Consider the following 12,253-nt stretch of genomic DNA (forward strand, 5'->3'; position numbering starts at 1 on the left):
GTGGGGGACGGTCCGGAGTGGGGGAAGGGAGTCAGGGTGGGAGAGCTGGGGTGCGGGGAAAGAGAGTCGGGTGCGGTGCAGGGAGAGTCCGGGGTGCGGGAGGAGAGACTCGGGGTGCGGCGAGGACAGCCCGGAGCGCCGGGGGTGGGGTGGGGGGGGCAGACGGTCCGGAGTGGGGGAAGGGAGTCAGGGTGGGAGAGCTGGGGTGCGGGGAAAGAGAATCGGGTGCGGTGCAGGGAGAGTCCGGGGTGCCGGAGGAGAGACTCGGGGTGCAGGGGTACAGTCCGGAGCGCCGGGGGTGAGGTGGGGGGGGGCAGACGGTCCGGAGTGGGGGAAGGGAGTCAGGGTGGGAGAGCTGGGGTGCGGGGAAAGAGAGTCGGGTGCAGTGCAGGGAGAGTCCGGGGTGCGGGAGGAGAGACTCGGGGTGCGGCGAGGACAGCCCGGAGCGCCGGGGGTGAGGTGGGGGGGGCAGACGGTCCGGAGTGGGGGAAGGGAGTCAGGGTGGGAGAGCTGGGGTGCGGGGAAAGAGAGTCGGGTGCAGTGCAGGGAGAGTCCGGGGTGCGGGAGGAGAGACTCGGGGTGCGGCGAGGACAGCCCGGAGCGCCGGGGGTGGGGTGGGGTGACGCAGAGAGTCCGGAGTGTTGGGGGGACGGTCCGGAGTGGGGGGAGGGAGTCGGGGTGGGAGGGAGGAGAGAGTCGGGTGCGGCGGGGGAGAGAGTCCGGGGCGCGGGAGGAGAGACTCGGGGTGCGAAGGGGGACAATCCGGGCGCGCGGGGACAGTCCCCAAAGCAGCATCCGCAGGGCAGCGCGCGAGGCGGGCGGGGCCGCAGGGGCCGCCGGGACTACGCGTCCCAGCAGGCCGCGCGCGGCGCGTCACTTCCGGCGGCGCGGGCGGCGCGCGTGTGGGAGTGAGCGAGCGAGTGTTTACTTCCGGCCGCCGGGCTGAGGCCGAGCGAGGCGGGCGGCGGGCGCGGCGGCCCCGCGCAGCCATGGACTGGCTTATGGGGTGAGTCGGCGGGCGGGGCGCGGGGCAGCCGCGGGTCAAGGGCGTCGGGCGCGGGCTGCGGCCCGGGGCCCGCTCTGGCTGGCGGCGGGCCGGCCCGAGGCGGCGCGTCTCGGGGACAGTCCGGCTCCGTCCCTGTCCGGGGTCAGGCCCCGCGACCCCGCGCCGCCCGGGCGTCGGGTCCGGGTGGTGGGGGCTGCGCTGCCTGCTCCGGTGGCTGCGGGGAACTTGTTTCTGGAATAATGACTGGAACGCCGGCGGAAAACGGCCTCTTAAAAAAACAGTCAAAAGTAAAGGACCCCAACTTCTCTGAGACACCAGCCGGGTGGCGGCGACGGCGGAGAGCGGGGCCGACGGTCGGGCGCGGCGGGGCAGGGTCCCGCGAGGCGAGGGCTCGCCGCGCTGGGCGTCTGCCGCGCGCGGCCGGGCAGAGGGTGGAGTAGGAAGGAAGCTGGGACGCTGCTCGCGCTTGGGGAGCAGCGGCCGGGCTTCCCCTCCCGTTTGCTTTTGTGTTTAGCTTGCCGGGAATTAGAGAAACAAGGTGGAACAGGTAAAACATCGTCACGTTGCCTGCAAAAAGTTATACCGGCTAAAGTGATTTAATTTTTTTTTTACTTTTTTCCTTTTGAGAAACGAGGGCAGGCACTTTTCTCCCGACAGCGTGATCCTTATGCATCTGTGCTTATCTCAGATTGTAGCTATACCTAGAGCACCTCTCAGGAGTCAGGTCACTCTTTCCAGGGGCCTGGGGCGAGAGTGGGGAGCTGTCGCTGTTGGTTTTGGGGTGGTAGAAGGGCTTGTCTAGACAATGAAGTCCAGCAAGGGAGGTCAAAGGCTTGGTGGAGATTTTATTTCTGTATCTCAGGTCCTTGGGGGTTGTAGGGCAGGTCCGTGGTTGGTGCTGTGAGGATAACCAAGGAGGTGGATCAGAGCCATGCTTGCCTTCAGATTGCATAGAGCGTGGCGAAGGGGGGAGGCTAGGGAAGACACCCAGCGTGGGGGACAAATGAAAAGACTATAAAGTAGTGCTGAGTTTGACAGCGATAGTCCTGGAGCTAGGACAGTGTGTGGGGTGCAGGGGACCAGCCACGCATGGGAGGGCTCACCTGGCATCTTGCCATCCAGCCGTGTGCTTCTTAGCTGTGTGCCTTTGGATGGCCACTTCACCTCTTTTTAAAAATCCCTTGTAAGATGGTAATTGTACTACAAGCAGTGCAGGGCTGTGGAAGGATAAACTGAAGTAAAGCCTTAGCACGGTGCTTGGCTCGTGGTAAGTGTTGGTTACTGTCGGTATGGGGAGGCGTTTTGTATGAGGCCTCTGAAACCCACAGGCACTGAGAGTTTAGGGCACACAGCTGTGTTTGCTTTATTCTGATCATACACACTTGCTTGTTGTGTATATTCATTGGATTTATTGGGAGGGACTGCTTTGGAAGCAGCCTGGCCTCCGAGTGCATGTGTTTTGGAGACGTAGACTCTTGATCCAGTGAGTTGAATTCACAGGGCTTCGTGTCAGGAGGACCAGCCGGATCAGTGGGGCTGCCGAGGAGGCAGCAGATTGCATTTTGCATCTGTGCTTATTGCATGTGAGTGTCCGAAAGTAGCAGGTACTTTGTGCCTGGAAACTGACTGAGGCTACAGACTTTGCTGTCATCGTTGTGAGTGTTCAGACATTAACCACAGTTAGGTTTCTGAGGAACTGGTTCTGGTGACCCTTGTGAGGACTTTGGTAACCACGTAGTCCCCCAGGGAAGGACAGTGGAGCACCCATCTCCTGGGCTGCAGGCTGGGAGTCGGCCCAGGTGCTAGAGGAAAGCTGGTGAGACCCTTGGAGCTGTTGCCTCTCTGGGGGCCCTGGGAGTGGAAGGGACGTTCATGGCTGCCTGGCTGTAAAAACACACAGTTCCAAAAGGGCGATAGAGATTTTTAAGGAGGAATTACGATGGAGCGTGGTTATTTTTGTGTATGTGTTTTTATTTCTCTTTATTTTTTATTTTTTGGTCCCATTTACCTCGACTTGAATGCATATGTGTTTTTAAATTTAGTGGGTTGCATATTGGACATTGTGAATTCTTTAACAATTCCTTAAACATGTGCCTCCTGTTTTAAATGGCATATTTCAGTTGTCAAGTATATTCCCCCTCCAGAGCTTGTGTTCAAGCGGGTATGCCCAGAGGTTCCTCTGTCCCTTCTTCCTTCTGCCCATTTTGCATGTTTATTGTGCATCCAGTGTAAGAATAGGAAGATGTGAAAGCTGTGGAGTGAGTGAGCCACGGAGACTCCCAGGTCTCTCCCGGTCTCCTGGAGGAGAGCCACGCGGCTGGCGAGGGATCCGTGGTGGGTGAGGAGCTGCTCCTGCCTGTGCAGCTCTCGCGTGCTCAGTGCCGGCTTTAGTTGGCTGTTAATCCTTTAACTAGGTGTCAGTCTGGAAGAATTGGGCGAAATGTGTTATTTTTTACTACCACCTGATATTCTTATTAATTCAAACCATTCAAAGATAACCAGATAGTCTGGAATACATTTCTCATGTTTTGAAAGTTTTTTTTGTTTTTTTTTTTTAAAGAAAATGTTTCTTTGAATTAGTTCATCTCAGGGGACCAAGTATGGACTCAACTAAGCAGCAAACTAAGCAGCAGAAAGTGCTCATGGCCTTTTCCCTTGTCTTGGTTAGACAGAAGCATGGTCTGTAGCTGTGCAAGTGAAGAACCTCGACTTTGGTCTGCCGAGCAGCCCAGCACCCTTATCTTCAGCACTCCCAGCTGCTCCTGAGGAAGGGCCCTTTGGGGCAGCCTGCTGGGGAAGCCAGAACATAGCCAGTGCACCAGGAGCATTGCTGGGACTTCTCTGGAGGTGGTTTGCAGGCGTGGCTCTCTGCCATCTCTTTCCCGGGTGTTTCCTCTGCCTGGTATTGCCTTGAGCTTGCTGGTGAAGTAGCTGTAGAGTTAAACTTTTTCTTTCTTTCTTTCCTTGCAAAGACTAGTTCATAACTTGAAAAGGGTTTCTACTTACAGTCAAGCTCTGTTGCATCCTGGACGGCTGATGAGGTGGCGTCTTTTTCCACTGAGCAGTAAGCCGGCTCGAGAGCAGACACCGCGTGACTGCGGCAGCTCCCTGGAGTCTGGGAGAGGGAAGAACTCTACCACAGTGTTGGGTGGTTTCGGAGAAGCTTTTGTTTTATCCTTACCTGGCAGTGATGGCATTTGTGACCTGAAGATATGAGTCTAAATTTTTCCCCAATAGAAAGCACAATCCAGAAGCTTCTGAGCATCTGGAAATGCAGGAGAAGAAACACACTTCCTCCCCTTGTGACCAATAGGCGCAAACCCCCAGCCGAGGGCCCTGTGTGGGGCCTGCTGGGCGCAGCCTGGGCGCAGCCAGGGCGAGCAGGCCGCTCCCTGGGAGCTCTCGTCCTCTTCTCGCTGGGGCTGCGGGTGAGGCGCAGGTTAGAGCTTTCTGGCTCTGGCCAGAGAAGGTGAGACCACAGTGTTGGTCACTGAGGACAGGTGCCGTGGAAGACAGCCTCTCCAGGTCAGCTGACAGCATTTGCTGCATGGTCTTGGGCCTTCTCAGCTCCCAGAGCTGCCTTCGGGTGTTGTCTGCTCGGAAGGAGATTCATGTCTCTGCAGGATTTGTTTTTCTCTTTACCTCCTGGGAGGATGTCAGTGGTGTTGACAATTGGATCTGATTAGGGGACTCCCAGACTGAACCGGCTTGAGTTTCTAGACTTTTTTTTTTTTAACAGCCTCGTTGAGATGTAATTTATATACCATAAAGTTAACTTGTTTTAAGTGTACAATTAAATAATTTTTAGTAAGATTATAGGGTTGTGTAACCATCACCACAGTTTAATTTTAGAACATTGCCATCACTCCCCAAAGAAACCTCCTGTCCACTGGCAGTCACTCCCTGTCCCCACCCCCAGCCTGAGGCAACCACTAATCTGCTTTCTGCCTGTATGGATTTACTGATTCACATCTAGGGAATCCCAATCTGTGGTCTTTTGTGACTGGTTCACGTAGTGTAATGGTTTTAAAGCTCAGCCATGTTGTTGCATGTGTCAACGGTTCTGTCCTTATTGCAAGTGAGATTCCGCTGGGTGGAGATGGGCACATTTTGCTTCTCCTTTCACCAGTGATGGCCATTGGGGTGTGTCCACTTTCTGCTGCCGTGAACACAGCCTTTCATGACAGTGAGTGGGCCCCATCCTCGGCCAGGGCTGCGGGTTCTGACTGAGCTCCTGGGCCCTGTGCGGGGTCCCGGGGTCGAGAAGCAGCAGCGTCTGCTTTCCAGGAGTTCTCAGGCTGGTAGGGGGGCTGTAGGCGAGGCCGTGGGAGCGTTGAGTGTGCGTGTGGGGAGCTTCCTGCATGGAAGGGAGGAAGATGTGGCCCAGGAGCAAGGAAGGGTGCTTGCGGAGGCACAGGGGAGTGAGCAGAAGAGCCGTCCTGCTCGCTGGCACCTCCAGCTGCAGCCCCCTGTGAAGCTGTGCTTTCAGGAACCCCGCTTCAAGTCAGGGCTCCACCCAGGGGCGCTTTGGGGCTGGGGCTTTCGGGGGTGTTTGCCTGGGGGTGGTGTCGCATTCAGACTCCCTTTGGAAAGAGCGGTGGTCATGGCCACAGGACCCCCACCTGCCTGCACACCCTTGGTGGCATTGTTTCTCTTGCTGGGAGCGTCTGCCGGGAGCCCTTGCACAGTGTTGGAGCTGGCGGGGACTGGCTGTTGTGAGCCCACTGGAGGAGCCTCGGAGGAGCCCCCCTGGGGTGGGGCTGGCGGTCGGCAGGGCTGTGTTTCTCTTGGGTGCGCCTGGGACAGCCAGCATGAGGGCTGATGTTTGCCCTCCTCAGTGGCGCCGGCTTCCAGCCTTTGTCCCAGTGTTGCCACCAACAGGTGCCACCAGCCTCCCCTTGCTCACCAAGGCCAGGCCCGGGTCCTGGGAAAGCTGCCCACACTGGGCGCTGTCCACCACATCCTGTTATCAAGGGGGCACGCTTGGGACAAAGAGGTGGTGGCCTGCTGCCTGCCCTCCTCTCAGGAGGAAGCCACAGTCTCTGCTGTGGTCATCTGATAGGGGGGTGTGGGGGCCACCTCTGTGGGGCCTCCATGCCGATGCCCTGTCATCCCAACACTTCCTGCCTTGTCCACGCAGTGGTGTGGAAACGTGGAAACACCCTGGCCCCGAGTCTTGTGTCTGTGCTGGCCATGCTTGCGGCAGGGGAGGGGGGCTTCACCTGAAAGCTGCTCCCCAGTCCTCGGGTGGACCCGCCCCACTGAACCTGGTCCAGGCTGATGGAGGCGGCAGCTCCCACGGCCACTTTTGTTTTTTTTGTTTTTTGTTTTTTTTTCCGAGATGTTTCTAGAGCTGAACCACGGCCACTTTTGTGAGGGCCACTGAGTGCTGGCCACGAGCCGCAGGAGAAGGTCTTGTTTCTCTGAGGTGTGTCTGTGTCGAGCCTCCCGCTAGTGCCAGCCCTGTCCAGAAGGGAGGGTGTGCTATTCCTATCTGTCCTGGCAGAGCACCTCCCATTCTCTGCCCTTGTTGTGTTTGTTTTCCTTTCTGCACAGGACTTCTCGTGGATGGGGCACACCCGCCGGTGTTGGTGCAGTGCTCAGGCCTGTGCTGGGAACACGGAAGTGGGAACAATGGAGACAAACACAAAGTGTGGACGCCTGCAGGAACAGGAGGGGATGGCTGGCAGGGTGTGCAGGCCACGTGTGGTCCGTGATGCCGCTATGCCTGTGATGGTGGCTGCACTTGTGCTGTGGTCTGGTTCCCCGCTCTGCAAGGTCCCCTTGGCTAGCGTGGGGTTGCCTGGGCTGGAACATTCACCAGTCCGTCCCTGCCGCTCCCTGGGGGTGCTTCCCTGAAGATGTGGGCAGTTAGTGCCACAGCTCCTATTTTTTTTTTTTGTCTGGCATGCTGCTGCTGCTGCTTGGATGGTAGTGATTTTTTGGTCACTGTTAATTGAGCTTTCTGGCATGACAGGAAGGCAAGGAGCTCCCACAGTGGCATGCAGCTCCCCCCCACCACCAGAAGCAGGTATGGCTGGAAGGCAGTTCTTGGAGTTCCTGACAGCGTTGGGTGACCCCAGGAAACTGGATGCCTGAGCCTGGGGCCAGGCCTGGGAGTGAGCACAGGAGCATGAAATTGCTGGGATGTGGGGTGAAAGCTGCTGGTGTGAGTACAGCTAGTCTGTGTCAGATCTGTCGTGTTTGTCCCTGGCCAGATCTTCTGCTGGGTGGGTGTCATGGGCTGGCATGAGCTTCCCGTGCCCTGTCTCCTAGCATGCGTGCCCTCTTGCTCCATCCTCTGTTCTTTTGTTGCCACATGATAGGAAGCTGTTTTTCACAGCAGTGGTGTTCTGAGTGCAGAGAATCTGGGTCCAGTCAGGTGCCACTGCAGGCTCGAGCTGGGTGCCCTCTGGGTGTGGCCCCCTGTGTGCGGCCCCATTCTGGGTGCTTGGGACGCGGCGTGGACAGGTGTCACGGCAGCTGCTGACGGGATGACAGGAAGCCCAGGATGTGGCGGCTGGAGGGCAGAGGGCGCAGGGGAGCTGTTTTAACTGGGGCTCTGCAAGGCCTCTTGGGGAAGATGCCATCTAGTGAGACCCGGGCTGCCTCGCTGGTGGCTTCTGGCCAGGAAGGCTGCTTGCCTCCTCCCTCTCACGCCACTCAGGACTCTTGGGCTTCATTCAGTATTTTTTAGTAAATTATAGTCTTTGTTATTATTATTTTTACTGTTAACATTTTTTTAGAAAAGGGGTCTCACTCTATTGCTCTGGCTGCATTGCAGGCGTGATCATAGCTCACTGCAGCCTCGAACTCCAGGGCTCAAGTGGTCCTCCTGCCTCAGCCTCCCGAGTAGCTACAGGTGTGTGCCACCACACCTAGCTAATTTTGTACTTTTTGTGGAGACAGGGTCTCACCATGTTGCCCAGACTGGTCTCAAACTCCTGGCCTCAAGTGATCCTCCCGCCTCGGCCTCCCAAAGTGCTGAGATTACAGGTGTGAGCCACCACACCTGGCTCAGTCTTTAATATTTTTTATGAATGGATTGTCCCAAATTTAGCCAGTGGGAGCACATTTAAATCGCCTCTGTGATGATTTAAATAGAACAGAAAAATTCTATATGAGATTGAATAGAAAAAGGGGTGGGGAGTGAACCGTGAAGTAAGCAGAACCCAGGAGCCCATCCTTGGCTCTAGCCGACAACCGTGGAGGTGGCCGGGTCAGCAGACTCTGGGACATGCGTTAGGGTGTGCGTGTGGTCTAAGAGCAGAAAGGCGGCAGGACTTCCTGGACTCCACCTAGCAGGTCTGTTATGTGAAAGAGCGTTGGTCTCGTGATCTGGCAACTAGTCAGTGAATATTGTGGATTAAAACTAATGTGTCAGTGTCATCAGTAGCCAGATTTTTGATGTAAAAAAAAAAAAGAGAGAGAGAGTACTAAGTAAGTTAACAAAAGCATTGGAAACGTTACTGTGAGCTCTGGATTTTGTATGCATGATACGAGAACATGAGAGTAGTGGGTTTTCCCGTCGCTGCCCTGTGATGCGCCTCGACTGCCAGTGCGGGCCCAGCCGTCCCTGAGCAGTGAGGTCCTGGTCAGAGTCTCCGGCGTCCTTCATGCCTTGTGCCTTGGCCGTCTGGGAGGAGGATAGAGCCCCCTGCCCTGTTATCACTCAGTGATAACTATCCGTCGTGGAAACATGAAACAAAACACAGAAAACACAAAGGAATAGTCCTGCTACCCAGAGACAGCTGCTGTCTGTGCTCTAAGTTAAAACTGGTGTGGTGCCACACACAGGCTTTCCCCAGGAGCTGCCCATGGGGGTGCCTTCACTTCTGCTGGTTCAGGGTTCCCGGGCTGTGGGGGGCCTTTTGAATCCTGGCGTTCAGAGACTGGCACCCAGTGCTGTGTTGCTGTGGGGGTTGGCACACACTCACCTTGCACACCATTGCCGGCTACACCTGCCATCCTTCCTGAAAAAATTCTTTGCCGCGCCGAAGGCAGAGGACGGTGCCTTGGTTTGGTCCACGTTTCTCTGTGGGAGAGCTGGTGCGGCCGACACTCCGGCCGACACTCCTGCATGCTGGGCTGGGCGGGTTTCTTCTGTGAGTCGAGTGCCTGCTCTTTGCTGCTGTGACTGGAGTTGCTCCGGTCTTCTTAGTGCTGGCTGAGTTCTCTATCTTAGAGGTGTTCGTCCCAAGTATTCAGATTTTAGAGGCGCTAGACAGGCGAAAGCCCAGACAGAAGCTTTGGGAGGTGCTGGCACCTGGGAGTGTCCGTACTACACACCTTCCTAGGAGCAGAGGGGTGTGTGCCAGGAGCCAGGCAGGGGGCCAGGGTGGAGTGGGGTGTGGGGGAGCTGAGGGGAAGCCAGGAGCCAGGGAGCAGTGGCTCTCCTCCTCCTCCTGCTTTTCCTCCTCATCTCAGTGGGTGCTTTTCACATCATTCCTGTTTCCTTTTGCAATGGTGACCCGCACCCGTGTTGCTGGATCTCGTACCGTTTGGTTCCTCCCTCAGGAAGGATTCAGGCCGGACGCACGGGACTGCTCAGGAGCTGTCGGGTGCCCGCTGCAGGAGAAGGCAGCGGGGCCAGGGTGACGCAGAGGCCCTGGAGCAGTGTCTCTCTCAGGGACGCCTGTCCTCCAGGACAGCCAGGTGCGTTTGGGGAGCCCTGGATGAAGTCTGGAGCCCCCTGGGAGGCCCAGTGGCTAGCTGTGGGTACGGGTTCTGTGCAATTTTGCACGGGGTGACCGTGGTTCACTCTGTGTGACCAGTGGTTCCCACGAAATGCCTACTCCTGTCACCTGCCGAAGGGGCAGGGCCACCTCCTCCCAGTCATCTTGTTCTTGTCCTTCTCTTGCTGTTGGGTGATGGTCAGATGAGAGCGGTCTCAGGAAGAGGGACGTAAGGGCTGAGATGGTCCACAGGCATCTGCCGTCAGCCCATTGCCGTGTAGATGGGGTGCAGGCTGATGTCTGCGCTGTGCGTCAGAAGTGCTTTCTCTTCTTGGTGGGGATGTGGACGTTCTCATACTCGGTGACGATGTTCCTTCCGCAGCCTGGAAGGCAGCTGTGTGGCTGAGGACTGCTGTGTCCTCAGGAGAGGGGAGGGGACCCCTTCATCTCCTGAGGGCAGCATCTTGCCCTTCCATGATGGTATCGTGTCCTGCTAAACACAGATTCCTGTGCCCTCCACCTTGATAAGGCGTGTTCGTGAGTGTCTGTTTCCTGGGCTTCCTCTCCACCCCCAGGCCACACATAGCCGCTGCTGTGTGCCTGTCGCTGCAGGGCAAGGTGGCGCTGCCTGCTCTGGCACCCAGGGCACCTCCCTGCTGGCTGGCTGGCTGCTCCTGAGTCTGTCCTGCTGCGCGGACGGGACTTGGTCCCTCCTGGGCTCCGTGCAGCGTGCTGTGCGGCTGGACGTCTGTCCCCGCGCCCTCAGAGGGGAGGCCTAGACGTTTTTCTGGAGATTGCCGCTGTCAGCAGGGTTTTAGAAGCTCTTATTGTCAAGTACACGCTGGTTCCTGTTGGGAAGGCCGCCCTACCTTTGGCCGAAGAAGTGCTGGCCAGGCTGGAATCTGTTGAGGGTTCCCAGGCATTTATAATTCATGTGAAAATAAAAGTGTTGTCTGCTTGTGACCTTGTGGCAGCAGATTGCTGACGCTGCAGGATCCTCAGTCCAGATGTGTGACTGACTTCTTGGTGGGAGTGGCAGTGTTTTGGGGTGAGGTGCTGCTCCCTCTTGGGGTGTTCTGCCCGCTGTGCCGTCTTCTGCTCACTGGACACTCGGGTTCAAGTAGCAGCATTCACGGTGTGCCGGCTCCTGAGGTCTGAGCTGCCACTGGGCACGCAGCAAGCGTCCTGTACCCTGAGACGCTCCCTGCGAGCGCCTGCTGGCTGCTGCCCTGATGGTGCAGCAGGGACTCGGGGCTGGGCACCCCTGGTTCAGATCCCACTCACACGAGGGTCCACCGGCTGGCCTGGAGCACTCAGCTGAGCCAGGAGCCCCCAGCAGGAGGCCTGGAGCCTGTGGCTGCCCCTCCCCTCTGAGGGCCTCTCCTGGATGTTCTGCTGTGATTATAGTGGTGGCCGCAGTCGCGGGAGCAGGTGTGCAGTAAAGGCCTCGGGTGGTGACCCCCAGGTGTGAGAGAGACTGGAGGGCTTGACGGGTGCGGGTGGGGACCAGGCTGCCTCTCACCCTGTGTTGCACTTGTGGTGCTGGGAACAGGGACCTGCTGCCTCAGTTCCCCTCTGAAGCAGCCCGTCCCAGTGACTGGGTCAGGTGGCTGTGCCCACTGGCTGGGGTCTCTGTGTCTCTTCTGATGCTTTGTTTTAGCTGATTGTCAGAGGCGGGATGTCGCAGGCATCATGTTACTTCTCTGCTAATTTGGGGGTGTTGGGTCCTGACGTCCTCCAGGTGCCAGAGCAGGTGGAAGAATCTCTGGCCCTTCCGAGGGCTGGCATGCCTGCCACGTACAGCTCACGGGCAGCACTGCAGTTTTCTGTCATTTCTGCCCCAGAAGTTTAGGTCATTTCATTTCTAATAAAAACAACAAAGTGTCCTCTACCATGATGTTGAGAGAGCTCAGGGTGAGGACGGAGCTCTTTCCAGAGGGCCTCCGACTTGGGCGGGTTCCTGTTACAGAGCCTGGGGTTGTGCGTGGCCTGCGCGCCCTGCAGTCCCGGCGTGGAGCTGGACCCCGCAGCCTGCAAGGGCCTTGGCCTTGCTGGATTCTTTCCCGGTGGGCCAGGGTTTTCTGGGCTGGCCCGGCCCTGTGGCCCAGGCTTTCATAGCCATCGACACTTGGGAGGAGGGGACGTATTTCTTATCTTTGATCTGCATCCTCCACAAAGCTGCCAGAGAGGAGTGGCCGTGTTGTCCTTCTGCTTAAAAGAGCCTTTGGTGGACCCTGTTGCCTGTGGGTGGATGTCAGACCCTGGTTCCATGTGTCTCAGGCTGCCGCAGCCGCCAGGCCCTCTTGTGCCGAGACCCCTGCCTGTGCTCATGAGTCTTCGTCCTGACCCCTGCTTATCTTCTGCCTGTGCAGACTCCTTGGGACGTGGGCTCTCAGATACTTGACTCCAGCCTCCCGGTGGCCTGGAGCCTCAGGACCGAGACACAGAGTGGGGTGGGAGCCTCCCAGTCACCTTCTGGAGGGTGCTCATCCCAGCTGTGTCTTTGCCCTGCTGTCTGCCTTCTGGGATCCCTGGACAGCCCCTGGGGGGAGGCAGAGCGGCCCCACCGGCC

General features: G+C 57.7%; 1 protein-coding gene across 1 annotated transcript in view; it reads left to right on the forward strand.

Moving 5' to 3' along the window:
• Positions 1 to 894: 894 nt before the first annotated feature.
• MOB2 (MOB kinase activator 2) overlaps positions 895 to 12,253 on the forward strand; it is a 42,499-nt gene continuing 31,140 nt past the window's right edge. The window contains exon 1 of the mRNA XM_012769552.3: positions 895 to 1,006. Within this exon, the coding sequence (XP_012625006.1) occupies positions 990 to 1,006 (17 nt within the window). The 5' untranslated portion in view covers positions 895 to 989. The remainder of the gene's footprint in view (positions 1,007 to 12,253) is intronic.

This window comes from Microcebus murinus, chromosome 4 (assembly GCF_040939455.1).
Source record: "Microcebus murinus isolate Inina chromosome 4, M.murinus_Inina_mat1.0, whole genome shotgun sequence".
Classification (NCBI taxonomy): Eukaryota; Metazoa; Chordata; class Mammalia; order Primates; family Cheirogaleidae; genus Microcebus; species Microcebus murinus.